At 36.1% G+C, this 16,152-nt stretch overlaps 1 protein-coding gene across 6 annotated transcripts; it reads left to right on the top strand.

Moving 5' to 3' along the window:
• Positions 1–1,608: 1,608 nt before the first annotated feature.
• Positions 1,609–16,033, top strand: LOC111062242 (oocyte zinc finger protein XlCOF6.1). Of its 6 annotated transcripts, XM_039444130.1 has the most exons (5): positions 1,610–2,197; positions 4,236–4,389; positions 7,386–7,849; positions 9,359–9,568; positions 13,561–16,033. In XM_039444130.1, exons 1-5 carry the CDS (start codon positions 2,186–2,188, stop codon positions 13,588–13,590), a joined length of 870 nt encoding a protein of 289 aa, XP_039300064.1. In that variant the 5' UTR covers positions 1,610–2,185; the 3' UTR covers positions 13,591–16,033. The 6 variants fall into 6 exon arrangements, with proteins under 6 accessions (XP_039300066.1, XP_039300062.1, XP_039300064.1 ...); XM_039444132.1 differs by lacking the exon at positions 13,561–16,033 and having other exon boundaries at positions 1,609–2,197; positions 7,140–7,849; positions 9,359–9,838; XM_039444134.1 differs by lacking the exon at positions 9,359–9,568.
• Positions 16,034–16,152: the final 119 nt, after the last annotated feature.

The raw sequence follows: 16,152 nt of genomic DNA, 5'->3' as shown, positions 1-16,152 counted from the left end.
ACAATTTCAATGATTACTTTGTGAATGCTATTGAGGATGTTTTGAAGAATCTAGATGAAGCTGACATGGACCCTGTGGAGAATGTTACAAATACAGTTCATAAGATGGATGTATGGAGAAGTATCAATGCGGATAGAGTCAGAAACATTGTCAGTGGCTTGAAAAACTCCAAAACACAGGATATATTTGGCCTATCCACTTCTGTCTTGAAAGAGACCATTGAACATGTAGCAGAACCAATGGCTACAGCAGTTAACCACTGTTTGAGGTTGGGAGTATTCCCAGACACACTGAAGCTGGCAAGAACACTACCAATTCACAAGAAGGGAAATACAGAGATTCCATCCAATTTCAGGCCTATTTCAATAGTGCCAATAATGTCAAAAGTGATTGAAACTGAGATGAAGCTGCAACTTACCAACTTTTTTGTGAGGAACAACCTTCTGTCCCAGTCTCAGCATGGCTTCAGAAATGGTCGCTCAACAGCAAGCGCTCTACTGTCATTATCTAAAAAGATACAGGATGCTTTTGAGAGTGGTGATTCACTTGCGCTTACTTTATGCGACCTGAGCAAAGCTTTCGATTGTGTGCCTCATGGCATACTGATTAGGAAGCTCAACAAGTATGGTGTTCAGGGTACAGTTCTAAGCACAATCAAGTGCTACTTGGAAAACAGAAGACAAGTGGTCTCACTGGAAGGAGCATCATCAAGTATTAGAAATATGAAGCATGGTGTGCCACAAGGCTCTGTTTTGGGCCCCCTGCTCTTCATACTCCTCATGAATGACTTCCCAGACAGCCAGGGGTCCATCCTCTTTGCGGACGACACCACACTGATAGCTAGAGGACGAACAACAGAGGAGGCAGCAGAAAGGTCGGTGGAACAACTAAATGCAGCAAAGTCCTGGTTTACTGCAAACAGGATGAAGTTAAATGAGGAGAAAACTAACCTTCTGGTATGTTCCCTCAAGAGGACTGCAGTGGAGTCTGATCCTGTGAAGCTGCTGGGTTTTTGGGTTGACAACAAGTTGAGGTGGAGTCAACATGTGGCTGAGGTCTGCAAAAGACTTTCCAGGGTTATATTCCTTATAAGAAAACTGAGACACATTGTCTCCAGGGATTACCTGGTCTCAGCTTATCACTCCCTTTTTCATAGTCACATCTTGTATGGAATCCTCCTGTGGGGACACGCGCCTTATTGCCATGATGTGCTGCTCCTGCAGAAGAAAGCAATCAGGGCCATTACTTTTGCGGACTACAGGGAGCACTGCAGGCCACTCTTCAAGGAGCTGAAGATACTCACCATCCACAGCCAATACATCCTGTCCTCCTTGATGTATGTCAGAGACAACCTGCAGCAGCTGTCAACAAGAAATCAGATACACAGCTACAATACACGCCATGCAACTGACCTGGATGTTCCCCGATGTCGGTTGGCTGCTACTCAGAGAGGCTTCCCATCAGCTGCCTTGGGCTTCTACAATGGACTCCCAACTGAAGTAAAAAGTGCATCACGTGCAAGATTCAGCGCTCTCGTCAGGCAAAAGTTGATTGATAGAGCAATTTACTCGTTGGCAGAATTAGCTAATGAGCCTTTATTTTAATGACACAGTCTGTCTGGTAAACCCGGTCAAGGACGACGACAACAAGTATCAAGTAAGTATCAAGTATCAAGTATCTTGAGAAACATCAGATAAAATATTCCAAAAGTACCTATTCAAGGTTGTAGAGAATTTCCTCCTCTTTTTATTTCCATGTATGATACTTCTGATTCCAATTCCGTTCAAAAGTTATAGCCAATTGAAAAAATAATGATTTTCATTTTTTTGCAATTTTACTGTTATTCAAGTCTCTAAAACGAGTACGATCATAGGCATAGCCACCTATGTATGGTACAATACATGAATACATGATATAAAAAAAATAGAATCTTGCTGAACTTTCTGACAAGATGGCGGATTTTTGTGCCAGGGTACTAGCCGAGTTTCCATTCTATCTATTGATTCTATTCTGTGCCTTGAGTATGAGTATGAAAAGTGTGACGTGAAGAACGAACCAATTCAAATTTGTATATGTACAAATAATTTTTATTTAACTTTTTTTCAAATTAGCCTAATATTTAAGCATTGATTTAAACTGCACATACTATTTATGGATAAATCCTATTTCATCTTACTACAAAGCAATGGATGAAGAGGTGAGTTCATGAAAATAATAATTTTGGGTGTCATTCATATTGTATGGTATTTTGAATTCTGTTAATTTTGTGTTCAATTGAATAAAAAATATTAACATACTTTCATATAAAAGCCAAAAAATCTTTTCATCCCTAACCTTTCTTTTCACTTTTTAAACATAAATAGAACCTTTTTAGGTTATGTTTATCCAATTTCATAATGCAAAACAATTATAACTCTGACAGATCTGAGGAACTTCTATAATTCTTAAAGTATAACTTTTTAAAGTATTTTAACACCTCTTAAATATTAGGTTAGGTAAATCGATTCCAACCAAAAATTTGATGACAGGTATTTTGGCACTGGACGTACACTTACAACCAGTTCCGAATCTGGTGTACGATACTGCATAGGTAGGCTAGGTACTGTAGGCCATTTATTAAAAGGAAAAGCCTAACCTACACTTTTACCTTTAAAACTTAAGGTTTTGAACAGATGTGTTTTGATATTTTAATTTTGATAACACGTAGCCTACCTTCACCAGATACAAAACTGTACCCCATGATAATGCTAGAAAAGGTTTTTCCGTTCATCCGAGTTTTTTCCTGGTTCAAAAAGAATTATTATATGATTTATCACAAAGCAGCTTCCTGACGGCTCTCTTGAAGGCGGCCTCATCCAACTGCTTCACACCAGGAGGCAGCTTGTTGAAGAATTTCAGTGCAAAAACTCTGTAGCTGGCCTGTGAACGGTAGAGACGTCTCCTAGGGACATCCAGCAGCTCGCGGTGCCTGGTGTTGTGGTTGTGAGTGAACGTCACTCCGGGCAGCCAGAGTATGCTGTATCCTCTTGACATACATCAAGCACAGGAGGATGTAATGGCTGAAGACCGTCAGCACACCAAGGCGAGCAAAGATGGGCTTGCAGTGGGCAAGATGATCAAACAGTAATATTGACTCACAAAATTGTAGATCAGCTTGAGCTTTAAACTTGAAATGTATAACTCAAGGCCCACTGTACACAGAACAAAAGTCTGGCGCGGACTCTTTGTCACTTCCAGGCCACTCCTATCTCCTATGTAAAAATATTGGCCGTCTTAACGATTATTTGACGACAACCAGAAACTATAGGACAGGAATCTCTTTGATTGGTTGGTGCTCAATACATCTACTCAATCAGCCAATAGGAGAGCTTTCTGTCCTATCGAGTCCTGCCGTGCTGTCGAGGAATCGGTATGTGAGTGTAAGAACTGCGTTTCTTGCTAGACGTCCGTTGTGTGAATTGGGCCTTATAATAAAGAGTGTTCCATAAAGAACACAACATTTGAATTGTTAATTCAATTACTATCTACTTGAGGTAAAAATTTTCCATTACAATGAAAAGTGTATTTACTGGTGACACACTTTGTGACTGGAGACAACATTGATGTCTCTCTGGACTCACAGTGAAATTATGTTTCACCACAGCAATGTTCTCGATAGAATCAAGATGAGTGCATCCTGGAAGTTTAATATCCAAAAGTGAACTTTTTCCTCCAACTTTTTAATAAGTCTCTTAACTGTTAACTGAAAATTTCACAAAATATTCGATTTAGCATAACGTTCCCCGTACTTATAATGCCTTTTGAATCACAGTGCGTTGCTCCTTTGTGTAACGCTCTATGTTGACGAAACTTAGATAGAACTGGTGATGAAATAGTAATTAACAGTGCTACCAACCTAACAAATCAACAAGCGTGAAATTCCAATGTTGTGTTTTTATAGAACACTTGATACATAACTGTAATAACTTAGTGTAATCCTTGATTAGTGTTGAACTTGAAGTCATATCACACCGCCATAGCGTAGCTTGAAAGACGTAGCCGACGTATATTCTAATTTTAATCAATCTACCGGCGTAGCATAGCCGGTTTGAAATGGACAGATTGATTAACATTAGGATATACGTCGACTATGTCTTTCAAGCTACGCTACGGTGGTGTGAAGGTGGGTGCTTATGGCTCTTAGCCGGTGATAACTTGATTGGCTTATCTTTGATTGTGAATGTCGATAATTTCAGATTGTAACAGATGTTGATGAGTCGGAGAAAGATAACAGCCAAGAACCAGAGTTAGAGTGCAGCTCAGCATGGTCTACACATAACAGTGATCCAAGTGACCAAGAAGAAAGTGTGGGACGTTTTTTACAAGTATTCGTCAAAGAAGAAACACCTGGTAATTTTATTTTATTATCATTTCAGAGACTTGGTTCTGTTAACAGGATTTTGTTAACATAACAATAATATCTATCATCTACTATTATTGAACAAAAATCCAAATTAAATGCTGTAAATCACCCAGAAGACTTCTGCTACTGTAAATATTGGCAACAGGGTAAACAGCTACATGGAAATTCGATGTGCGCTACTATTCAAAAATTATTTGCCAGCCCGGGAATTGAACCCGGTACCTCCTAATTAGGAGATTCACCCTGTTGTAAATATTTGCAGCAGCAGAAGTCTCCGGGGTGATTTACAGCATTTAATTTAGATTTCGTTCAATAATAATTATTCATTCATTGGCATTTGAATGGATGCAATATCTCAGTAATTTCCATCTGTAGACTGGCAGGCCGCTATGGCTTCGAATAAAATGGGCGCTGCTAATCAGAGATTGTCAGTTTGGTGTAAGGGTAAGCATTCCTGACTAGCCATTAAGGACGTACCGAGTTTGATTCCCGGGCTGGCAAATAATTTTTGAATAGAAGCGCTCATCGAATTTCCATGTAGCTGTTTACCCTGTTGTCAATATTTGCAGTAGCAGAAGTTTTCGGGGTGATTTACAGAATTTAATTTGGATTTTCGTTCAATAATTATTCATTCATTAGCATTTGAATGGATGCAATTTGTCAGTAATTTCCATCTATATCTATCATTGCTCGGCCCATGATGCAATGATTTGGTGATTTTTTAGTCCTGTACTTGAAAGGCTGTGACCATTAAATGGCCAATGGCTAGGCCATTAAAAGGCTGTGACCTCACTTCTTTATCAAGCTACAAATTGAAGTGTTCAGCTCAGAAGCTTTTTATGTCAGTTTTATTGTTTTGGTGCTTTTAATTGATTGACAATGTTGGTTATGGAAAAGAAGAGTAGCCATGAATGTTATGTCCTAGAAGCACCCATAACAGATAAACAATCTTTGCCATGCTGCCCACTTGAAATATGGGTGACAGGGTTTACCTGTTACAAAATGTGCTAGCAGGATAATCATTCAAGGTTACACTTCCCTTCTGAAACTATTATTAAAAGTGTTTTTTCACTAAATACTGAAGTACTATCAAACTGTGGGCCAGGATTATTCCTTTCACTTGAATTATATACAATTGAAAGTAAATAGGTTTGAAGTTTGTTCCTTAAGTTTTGAGAAACCCAATATTTCAAGAAGTATCTTTTCTTCATAGTGCAAGACATTTCTCAAACAGAGTCGTTGAAGACAAATTTGAGGCAACAAGGAATTCTAGTGAATGAAACTACCTACTATTCCAGTTCAATTAGGCTACTTGTTTTTTTTTTCTTCCATTATCTCTAATTGATGGGTGATACACGAAAATCATGAAAATATAGGGAAACCAAGATTTATTTTTTCTAATTACGAGTAACTTTTCAATCTTGAGTTTGTTTGTTTTAATAACTTCCCAGAGACTCTGATCAGAGAATGAAAACTGACATAATTTATAACACAGTCAATTCATGGTGAGATTTATTGGAAATTTTAGAGGAGAATTTCATCTACAGACTGACTATTCAAAAATGTTCATTCTGAATATTTTCAATATGAGATCCATTAAAGTAAAGCTGAGAATTATCGATCATAACCGCACTTTTCCATTAGGCCTACTGGCGTTTTTCAATGTTAATTGTTTATTTCCATTTAGATTATGCTTAGAATGAAAACTCATATAATTGATAATCTAGGCAATTTGAACAATGTTTAACTACTAGTCCGATGTTCCACCACTCATGCTTCGACTGGTTGTCCAACTTCAATCTTCACTCGAGGTCCATCTTCACTTCTCATTCCAGTTTCGTTTCAATAATCCGACGTAATTCCATACTGAAGTATACATTTTGTAATATATATGTTTTTAGTATGTATTATCATTATTTTTTATTGTTGTAATTTAATACTATTTATGATTACTTTTTAATTGACTATTCAAGGTTTTAAAAGAAGAACGAACTGAGCGACAATCAAACATAAATTAAAGCCCTATGATGGTTGAGCTTTTCAAAGGTTTAGCTGTACAATTGTTGAAGCCATTAGCGGATTAGCTGCTCAAACCGGTTGGACGAGTTGGTCCAACATTCCCACTCACGTTCCGACTCGATTCTGACTACAGTGAGGTCCACGTTTTACTTGCAGTATTTGATTAACATTGTTGTTGTTATCCTTGTCCATCATTTGACAGAGCAGATCGCGCTACCCTTTTCTAGCTCTGCAACGTTGCCAGATCGGTTTTAACAATGTAGAAATATAATTAATTAACAAGATATTTAATCTCATCTATAAAAAATAATCATACAATTATTGAAAAATATATTCCCTTGATGAATTAAATTTAATTTTTCATTCTAAACAAGGATGAAGAGTGTATATTACATCAGATACGCCGGTATCAGCTATCCTCTACAGAAGGCAGTGGCAAGGCAGAGAATTGACAACCCTGTTTTCCAATCTTCCTTCACTGCCGTTATAATGTTGCCCTCACTACAGGCGGCTGACCTTGGGATTTGGATGTTGGAACTTCGTGTTGATCTCAGAGCAGATAGCGTTATCCTTTTCTAGCTCTGCAACGTTGCCAGATCGTTTCAAACAATGTAGAATTATAATTAATTAACAAGTTATTTACTCAATTTATTATAAAAATGATCATTCAATTATTGAAAAATTATTCCCCGACTATTTACTATCCGTTTTGTTGTAGAACATTCAATTTTGATTGGACGTCGAATCATGAATGTTGGATGTCTAGTCGTGTTGGACTAACTCGTGGACAACCAGTATGAGCGTGAGTGGTGGAATATCCGATTGGTGGTCTTACAACCGGTTCAACATTGTTAGAACACAAGTCGGATAGTGAGTGACTGGCCTACTTCGATTAATTATGTTTGGTTGTTGCTCAGATTGTTGTTCATTTAAATTGTTTCACCATTTAAATTTTTGTTTGAAGTAAGAATGTGCACCAATGCGAATTCGGAGTTCATTGAATTATACAGACAAAATGTGTGCCTATGGGACACTAACTCTCCCCTATATTCAAACCGCAATGCGAGAAAAACAGCTCAGGAACAGTTGCTGAATGTTTTGCTGAAGTATGACAGTAGCGCGAACATTGCTACAGTGCGAAGAAAAATTGACTCATTGCGTAGTGTTTACTTCAGGGAGCTGAAAAAAGTGCAAAAAAGTGAGGCTAGAACAGGTACGGGTGCAGACGATGGTGTGTATGTGCCAACCTGGGCGCACTACTACGAGTTGAACTTCCTATGTGAGGTGCAGCACTCAGCCAGAGCTGGCACCGATTCTGTGCCAACACTTGCACCCTCTCAATACACCCACCAACAGCAAACTGCAACCACAAATGAGAGCGAAAACGATGGAGAGGAGATGGCAGACTGCGAGGAGAATACAGAAACAGTGAGTAGGCCTACCTACTTATATTTTGCTTTATAGAGCTTGATCTGATTTTTGCTATCTTTTAAATCTGTTATGTATTAAGAATTGAGATGATGAAATGAAACGATTATCTCGAATATTATAGTTTGGGTAATATTATAGACACTAGTGGTACAATCAATACGATACCTCTCACTACAACCATAGATAAAATATATCATAAGAAAAAATCCCGTGTTATAGGGCGTAGATGCTTCAAATTTCACGGTTAACTCAAGCCGATAGTCCTATAGTGAAGTTCACGTTATAATGGCAGTGGAGAAAGATAGGAGAACAATGCCTTCTTGACGATAGCTGATACAGGTTTATTAATGTAATATTAATTATTCATTCTCGTTTAAAATAATCAATTATATGTTATTAAGCAAGTAATTATATTTTTCTATAATTGAATAATGAATTTTCCTTATTAATATGAAATATTTTGTTAATTACTTATTAATTCTACAGTAATAATAGACAGTAATCGACTTGAGTTAACAGATTGATATTCGGAACATGAGCGACCTATACCATGGGATATCTTCTTATGCTATCTATATTTTTTCTATGCTACAGCAATCTATTTAAAAATTCTTTCAATGATGACTGCCATCTTACATTTTTCAAGATGACTATTTTTGTTGTTCCCATCATCAATATTCTCATTCAGGCTGTTCTAACGAAGAGATTGAAACCAGTTGCAAGTCTTTATCATGAAGTAGTTTTGAAAAATCGATTATATAGTTGTAGCTTTATTGTGCATGCCTATTGCAAAATGCACCAAAAATCATGCAAGGTTTTCTTTGTTAGAACATAAGTCTTTGTAAGACATATTATTTTATATCTTAGAAAACTACCTATTTAAATTTCATAGATTAAACATATCTCTGTATATTTTGCATAAGAACATTTGTATTTGGAAGGAATTCAAGAAAATTAAAAAAAATATAATTGTAGGGATTTGAGAGGTTTACAAAATGTTATGTGTTTTAGAGAAAAGTTAATAAGACAAGAATAATTGTATAGGAAGGTTATTTGAATATTTTGGTTCGATAAACGGTGAAATATCTTGGAAGTGTTATCAAAATACATGCGATAAAAGAAATCCCAAAACATTTTGACAGTCATCTTCTTTTCGAGTTGTTTATTGCCTGTGAGTTGGACTTATCATTGTGTTCCTTATTATACTAGTTCTAATGAAGAAATTGAGACATCTTCCACGGTTGTTACCCAATAATAATGACCTCGGAAGTACATTTGCGCCCAGACTAGAAGTGGTTGAAATAGTCGGAACCGCTTACTTCCAATTTAACAATTTTCACTTATTTACCATCATGCATCATGCACCAAGTGCATGAGAAAAATTCATCTTGGGGCAAAACTTCATTGAGTTTTGCCAGTGGTCGGCAACTGAAAAAAAAGAATGAGGCTCAGACTGTTGAAAACGGTCAAACATGGGTGCCAATGATTACTATCTAATTGTTACAGGTTGATGTTGATCTTCAACCCCCACCACCAAAAATGAGTAACAAAGGACGGATGTCTGCACAAAGACATCCATTAATTGCAGCGCCTCGAAACATTGCAAGAAACATTACAGCTGTAGCACCCGCCGACAATTTAGAGTCGTTTTGCTTATCAGTGCTTGGGGATCTCCGTGCAGTGGGGAATTTTCATCAGCAAGCGATCGCTCAAAAGGTTATTTCGGAAGCAGTTTTTTGGGCTAAAATGGGACGTCTCACTGAACATTCTACTGTTTTGTTATCACCCTCAGCCTCGAGACCATCACCAAGTCACTCAAGATCTGTGGCTTCATCTAGATTCCTCCGTAATGCTCTTAACCGTATACCAAACCACACACGAGCTTCTCGGCCGAATCACTAACTACCTCATTCACGCTTTTCCAATTCCATGAGCCATCCATTACATCGTAATATACTAAGTAATAGTAGGTATTGGCTCTACCATGTGAATTAATGAATTATGAATAACAATTGATGATAATGATTATGATAATAAATAATTTATTTCTCTCACATGTTTTTTATTCATCATACTTATTCAGTAACATTTGAAAGTATAATCAAGTAAAAAAATATATATACAGTTACAGTTACTTTATTTTTATTGATTATATATATATATTTTTTTTTTTACTTGATTATACTTTCAAATGTTACTGAATAAGTATGATGAATAAAAAACATGTGAGAGAAATAAATTATTTATTATCATAATCATTATCATCAATTGTTATTCATAATTCATTAATTCACATGGTAGAGCCAATACCTGCTATTACATCGTAATATACTAAGTAATAGTAGGTATTGGTAGAGCACAGCTGTAGTGATGTATGAAAATTGACCTGATTATTATAAATCAAGTAATGAATTAATAATGAACTAATACATGAAATAATGCAATTAAATTACGGAGATCTTTTCAAAAACTTTATAAACTTTAAAGGTGCAGATAGTTAGGAGGATGCACTCCAGGCTAATTTTAAATTACCCAACAGTGACACTTTTCCTGGATAGGCCTACTCTATCATTTGCAATAATTATTTTAATTTCATGTAGTACGGACCTTCCTCCAGTAAAGTACTCAATATATTTTTTTCAATCATTCAAAATACACAACTTACAGAAAAGTACGACAGGCTTATAAGCCCAAAACGGTTCCAATTCTAATTTATACAACAGTCCAAATGTAGCTAGGTTCACTATGTAGGCTATGTGTCACTTCAACATTTTTATTATGGATATTTTACAAAAATTAGCATTGGCATTGGAATTCAATCAGCATGGCATACGCTAATCGGCATTGAAGAGTCCCAGTATTGGAAAATTGTTATGTTTGATGATGCCCAATTTTTCTTCAATGGATTCCATTTTGAAAGTATTCAGGGTAAAAAATGTTGAATAAAGCCAGTCTGTAGAGAAAGTTATACTCCTCTAGCTCCAGTAGATTTCATCAAGAATCAAAAAATTACACAATTAAAAAGAAATAAATTTTGATTTCCCAATTTTTTAAATTATTTTTCTGTTAATTATTACCCACTAACTAGAGATTAATGCAAGAAAAAATTGGTATAGAATTGTAGGGAATTTTATCCTCTATGATCCCTAGTCTCAAATTTGTATTCGTCCTGTTTGATTGAAAAATGGCTCAAACTCTGGAGTGAGGATAATTTTTTTGAAATTTTTGGCTTCTTTGAACTCACCTAACTAATTTTAAAACTATTTTATTCTAAATTTAATTTAATACACGTGAAAGGAAGAATCCTGGTCCACAATTTGAGACCAAATTCAATTCTCTATCATCAAGGGCTTCTGAGATGGATTACATTGGGAACAGAAAAAAGCACCAGTTCTTCCGAAAACACCAGTTGGTGGTAGTTTTACTCAAATGAGTATCTAGCGCGAAAAAACGTGCATTAACTGGCAGTTAAGATTATAGGGCCGTTTGCACAGTCAAAGCTTGAACTGAATTCAATCAGCTGTTGGCTTAGGCTGGTCACACACCGATTAGTCAAGACAAGACTAGTCACGTTTATTCACAATACTTCACATTGCTGCTTATGAAGCAACACACACTGATTAGTCATTGCAATTAGACATGATTCCAGAAGCAACTATGTGACTAAACGTGACTAGTCTTGTCTTGACTAATCGGTGTGTGACCAGCCTAAAACTCAAAATGAATTACATTATAACAAATGATACTTAATATAGATTTAATCCAGTTTAAGATGAAATTCAGTTTAAACTAGCACTGTGCAAACGGCACTTGAAAAAGTTATGATGCATCATTACAAAGGTCTTAAAACGAGCTACATCTTCTATACGAAACATTTTCCTCGGAAAACAAAAGCGATCGGTCAATTTTTATTGGGAAAAATATAAAATTATGTGGTAATAAAATTTCAAAAACAAACTCACATAACCTAATACATGACTGTATAAAATAACGGCGGATTATTGAAACAAAACTAGAACGAGGAATGAAGATGGACTAAGACTGAAGACTGAAGTTGGATAACCAGTCGGAGCTTGAGTGGTGAAAGATCCAACTAGTGGTGCAACAATGTTGGACCTCCAGTCGGATAGTGAATGGCTTGCTTCTAGTTAATCAAACTCGTCCAACAGCCCCATTCACGGGTTGACGTCGATTCCAACATTGAATGTTGGGACTCAACTTGAACTACAAATCGGATAGTGAATGACCTGCTTTATGCTTATTTTTATTAATGACTGACCGAGCGTAGTATGGACTACGGATTTGCTTTTGTCTTTTTTGCATGTATGTACCGTATGTCACGCATTCTCATATGCTAAACGCATTAATAGAACTTCATAAGATTGGGCAGTAATTTTTATTTATGAATTGCGTGACAATCCTAGTATGTAAGGTAGTAGGGCTTTTTGAACTTTCGCATTTGAGGGATAGGCTACATACAGACAAAATCATATCCGGTCAAGTTAAAACGTAGACCTCACTATATACGCTCGGTCATTAAAGAGGATATATCGTATTATAACTGGGTAAGGTCTACTGTTCACAGAACTTCTATATTATATTATAGTTTACTGTAACGTAGGTCTAATTGACCAATTTGAATTATTATTCCAATCACAGTTTTCTGTTTATCTTATCAATATAAACTCAACATACAGGGTGATTCTTAATTATGGTAAAATAATATCAATCCAGCATAAGTTTTTCAAAAACCAGTCCCCAAACAATTCAGCATCGGTGTATTTTACCAGAGGAACTGAATTCCGGGCGAAATCTTTCATCCTGTATAGGTCGCTAATGAAGCGTTTATGGATATAAGCTTATAAGAACTTTTTTTCTTATTTTTACCTCTACTATCACGTATTAAATTATTTTACCATAATTAAGAACCATCCTGTATTACCGTAAAATGACATAGTATTTCAATCTGAAAATGTTTGACTTGAGTAAGTTAAATAAATTCGTATGGCTTTTTGTTGGTGGGGAGTCCTTGCGGGAAGGAAATGGCATAATGTTTCAATCTGAAATTGTTTGACTTGAATTAATAAAATAAATTCGTAGGCGTATGGCGTTTTGTTGGTGGGGATCAGTTCTTGCGGGAAGGTCACAGTCACACCTGGCCTAAATATCTCATTTAAGCCGTCAGTGGGCCTCACAAATGTCGTTATTCTTTGGCCGGGATTGACAGTTTACTTTTTACATCGACAGTTTTACTCGGGGATTACCTGGTTAAAAACGTTTTAAGGCTGTTACCGTACGCAAGCACTTCATCCATAATAGAGGGTTGATAGAATTGGCTAACTCGGAACTCGCTGACTCCATGTTAAACTGTCATATGAATCAATACTACACCGATCAGAGCAGTTTTGATTCATACGGCAGTTTAAAATGGAGTCAACGAGTTGAGTTGCAAGTTAGCCAATTCTATGAACCCAGACTAGACCACAGATCACTTCTGTTTGACTTCAAAACTTGTTACAAACTCAAAAACTTTGCACTTTCTCTTCAATTACCTCTGATATTCATCCCATTACTACTTAGTCCCTACTGTATGCTATTAATTATTTCATGGCAAAATATAATGTAATTCTTTTTCATTCTTCATATTGGTTTATCGGAACTCACCTCCCAATTCTGTTCTCATCATTCCTGATTTTTGGTGTTTGCAGTTGAGAAACAGACTGAAGAATGTTCAGTGAATTGCGAACCGGATGAGAAGTGGCCATCATCTACCTGCAGCACATTGGGCCCTGCAAATGCAAATGCAACACAAGTAGGTGCACTGAATGCACATTTGCTGGAGCCACCTGCGGCTGGGGAAAAGCTCTACACCTGTCCTTATTGTAGCTATAACAATCCCTGGTTTTCAAATCTTGAAAGACATATCAAGAATCACACTCGAGAAAAGCATTTCAGTTGCAAATTTTGTGAATATAAATGTGCTAGATCAGGTGATATGAAAAAACATATCAGAACACATACAGGAGAAAAACCGTTCATCTGCGATTACCGGTACTGTGACTTCAAAACTGCTACATCAAGTCATTTGAAAGAACATATCAGAACACACACAGGAGAAAAACCTTTCAGCTGTAGGTTTTGTGACTATAGATGTGCTGGTTCAAGTGATTTAAAAGTGCATATCAGAACACATACAGGCGAAAAAGCTTTCTGCTGCGAATTTTGTAATCATAGATTCACTCATTCAATTGATTTGAAAAGACATCGTAGAATACATACTGGTGAAAAACCGTACAGCTGCAACTTTTGTGACTATAAATGTACTCGGTCAAGTTATTTAAAAACCCATATTAGAACACACACAGGAGAAACACCTTTCAGCTGCGAATTTTGTGAGTATCAATGCAATCAATCAAATGATTTGAAAAGACATATTAGAACACACACGGGGGAAAAACCTTTTACATGCAAGTTCTGTGACTATAAAAGTGTCAACTCTGGTAATTTGAATGCACATCTCAGAATTCATACAGGAGAAACACCATTCAGCTGCAACTCTTGTGACCATAAATTTGCCACGTCAAGTCATTTGAAAATGCACATCAAAACACATACAGGTGAAAAAGCTTTCGTCTGCGAATTTTGTAACCATAAATTTACTCATTCATCTGATTTGAAGAGACATCGCAGAATACATACAGGCGAAAAACCGTACAGCTGCACATTTTGTGACTACAAAAGTACTCGTTCAAGTGCTTTGAAAGTACATATGAAAACACATAAAGATCAAAAATCTTCCAGCTGCTAATTTTGGAATTATGCAAGTGCTACTTCGAATCAACTGAAACTTCATATTTGTATTCATGATTGTTTAACTTGATCAATTAAGTCAACTTGAATTTGAAGTTGATGACAGGCCGCACCAACACATTGTCTCCAGTTATTATTAGCTAGATTTTCTGCCCCTTCACCAGAAGCTAGCAACCAGTACTAATTTGCACAATTCAGTACCGTAAATTTCATGGAATATCCCAGAAACTATTTCAATTTTAGATATTTCAGAACTAATTAATATCTCAATGACCATTGACTAAATAATCTTTTGGTAGCTCCAATACCTATGTTCTAAAATTGCCAACACTTTATGTAAAAATAATGCAACCAGTCTCGAGTTCAAATCTTCAATGGATATTGAGATCGAGCGATATTTCAATGTGCACAATCCAGTAAAATAAATTCATTAAATATCCCAGAAATTCTTGTAATATCTCAATAACCATGACTAATATTCTTGATGGCTTAAATAATATGTTCTTCATCAGTAATTCTTATGTAAAATTAAATTTGCAACCGGTCCCAAGTTTATATTTTCAAATGAGATATTTCGACAAATCTGCATAATTTATTATAATACTTTTAAAGATGTTAAGGCCGACTTTGAGGTCCTTTATCATTTATTTTGTTTATTAATATGACTTATAATAATGTGCAAGTTAGAGAGAACCTCTTCTAATTCATACAAACAGTGAAAATGAACTAGGTAGCCCAATCCGCCCAAACACATTTCAGGTTTTCATTAGATCATTACTGATTGAGCTTTGAAACGGCAACCAATGATATTCGTCGTCAAAAACTTGAGTTTGCGATAAAACATGCGGTTGTACAACGGTGTTTTGAACTTGCTGATTTGAGGCCAGTCACGATTACATGGGCTTCTAGATCAAGCGGCTGTCATTATCTCTCAAAAAATTTAATTGAACTATTATCGATTTCTGATTATTTTATTAAACTTTGTAATAAAATATCATTGTGGTTCGAATTAAATTAGATCAGCAGGCTGCGACACCTGTGGTGTAGGAGTGCCAGGTCTGTAGAAATACAGAGTTCTTTCTATGGACCTTGAAGAGTTTAATAGCATTCACGTTTAGTGCCGTGCAATAAGTGAAATGACTCTCGGACATCATTGATATCCAAGATCTGGTGTCTTTAGTCTAAGGCTCAAGGATAGACACTTGAATGCACACATAGCAGAGCAGTAACCGTGAATGAATAGAGCAACTCATTATCTATAAATTTGAATAGCGTATATTTTAATATATTACTTTATATTTATTTTATATATTTAAATAATCAGTTACAATATGATTAGATGAAAATATAAAATTATCGATTTTTCCATTAGTCTAGAAGTGGTTTTCTTATTTTTACTGTCCCTTGTATCATTGTAAGAGACTAAGGCCAAGTTGCACAAAAGCGTGATAAATTTTAAAAACTTAAAGAATCGAGGTCGCATTCCTGTT

Source organism: Nilaparvata lugens, unplaced genomic scaffold (genome assembly GCF_014356525.2).
Source record: "Nilaparvata lugens isolate BPH unplaced genomic scaffold, ASM1435652v1 scaffold2904, whole genome shotgun sequence".
Taxonomy (NCBI): Eukaryota; Metazoa; Arthropoda; class Insecta; order Hemiptera; family Delphacidae; genus Nilaparvata; species Nilaparvata lugens.
Note: the sequence above shows the minus strand (reverse complement) of the source record. Positions and strands in the feature narration are given on the sequence as shown.

Excerpts from the sequence above, each read along its gene's own strand:
- LOC111062242 (XM_039444128.1), top strand. Across the intron at positions 4,390-13,560 it reads CGTCAAAGAAGAAACACCTG|TTGAGAAACAGACTGAAGAA; the intron begins GTAATTTTATTT and ends TGGTGTTTGCAG.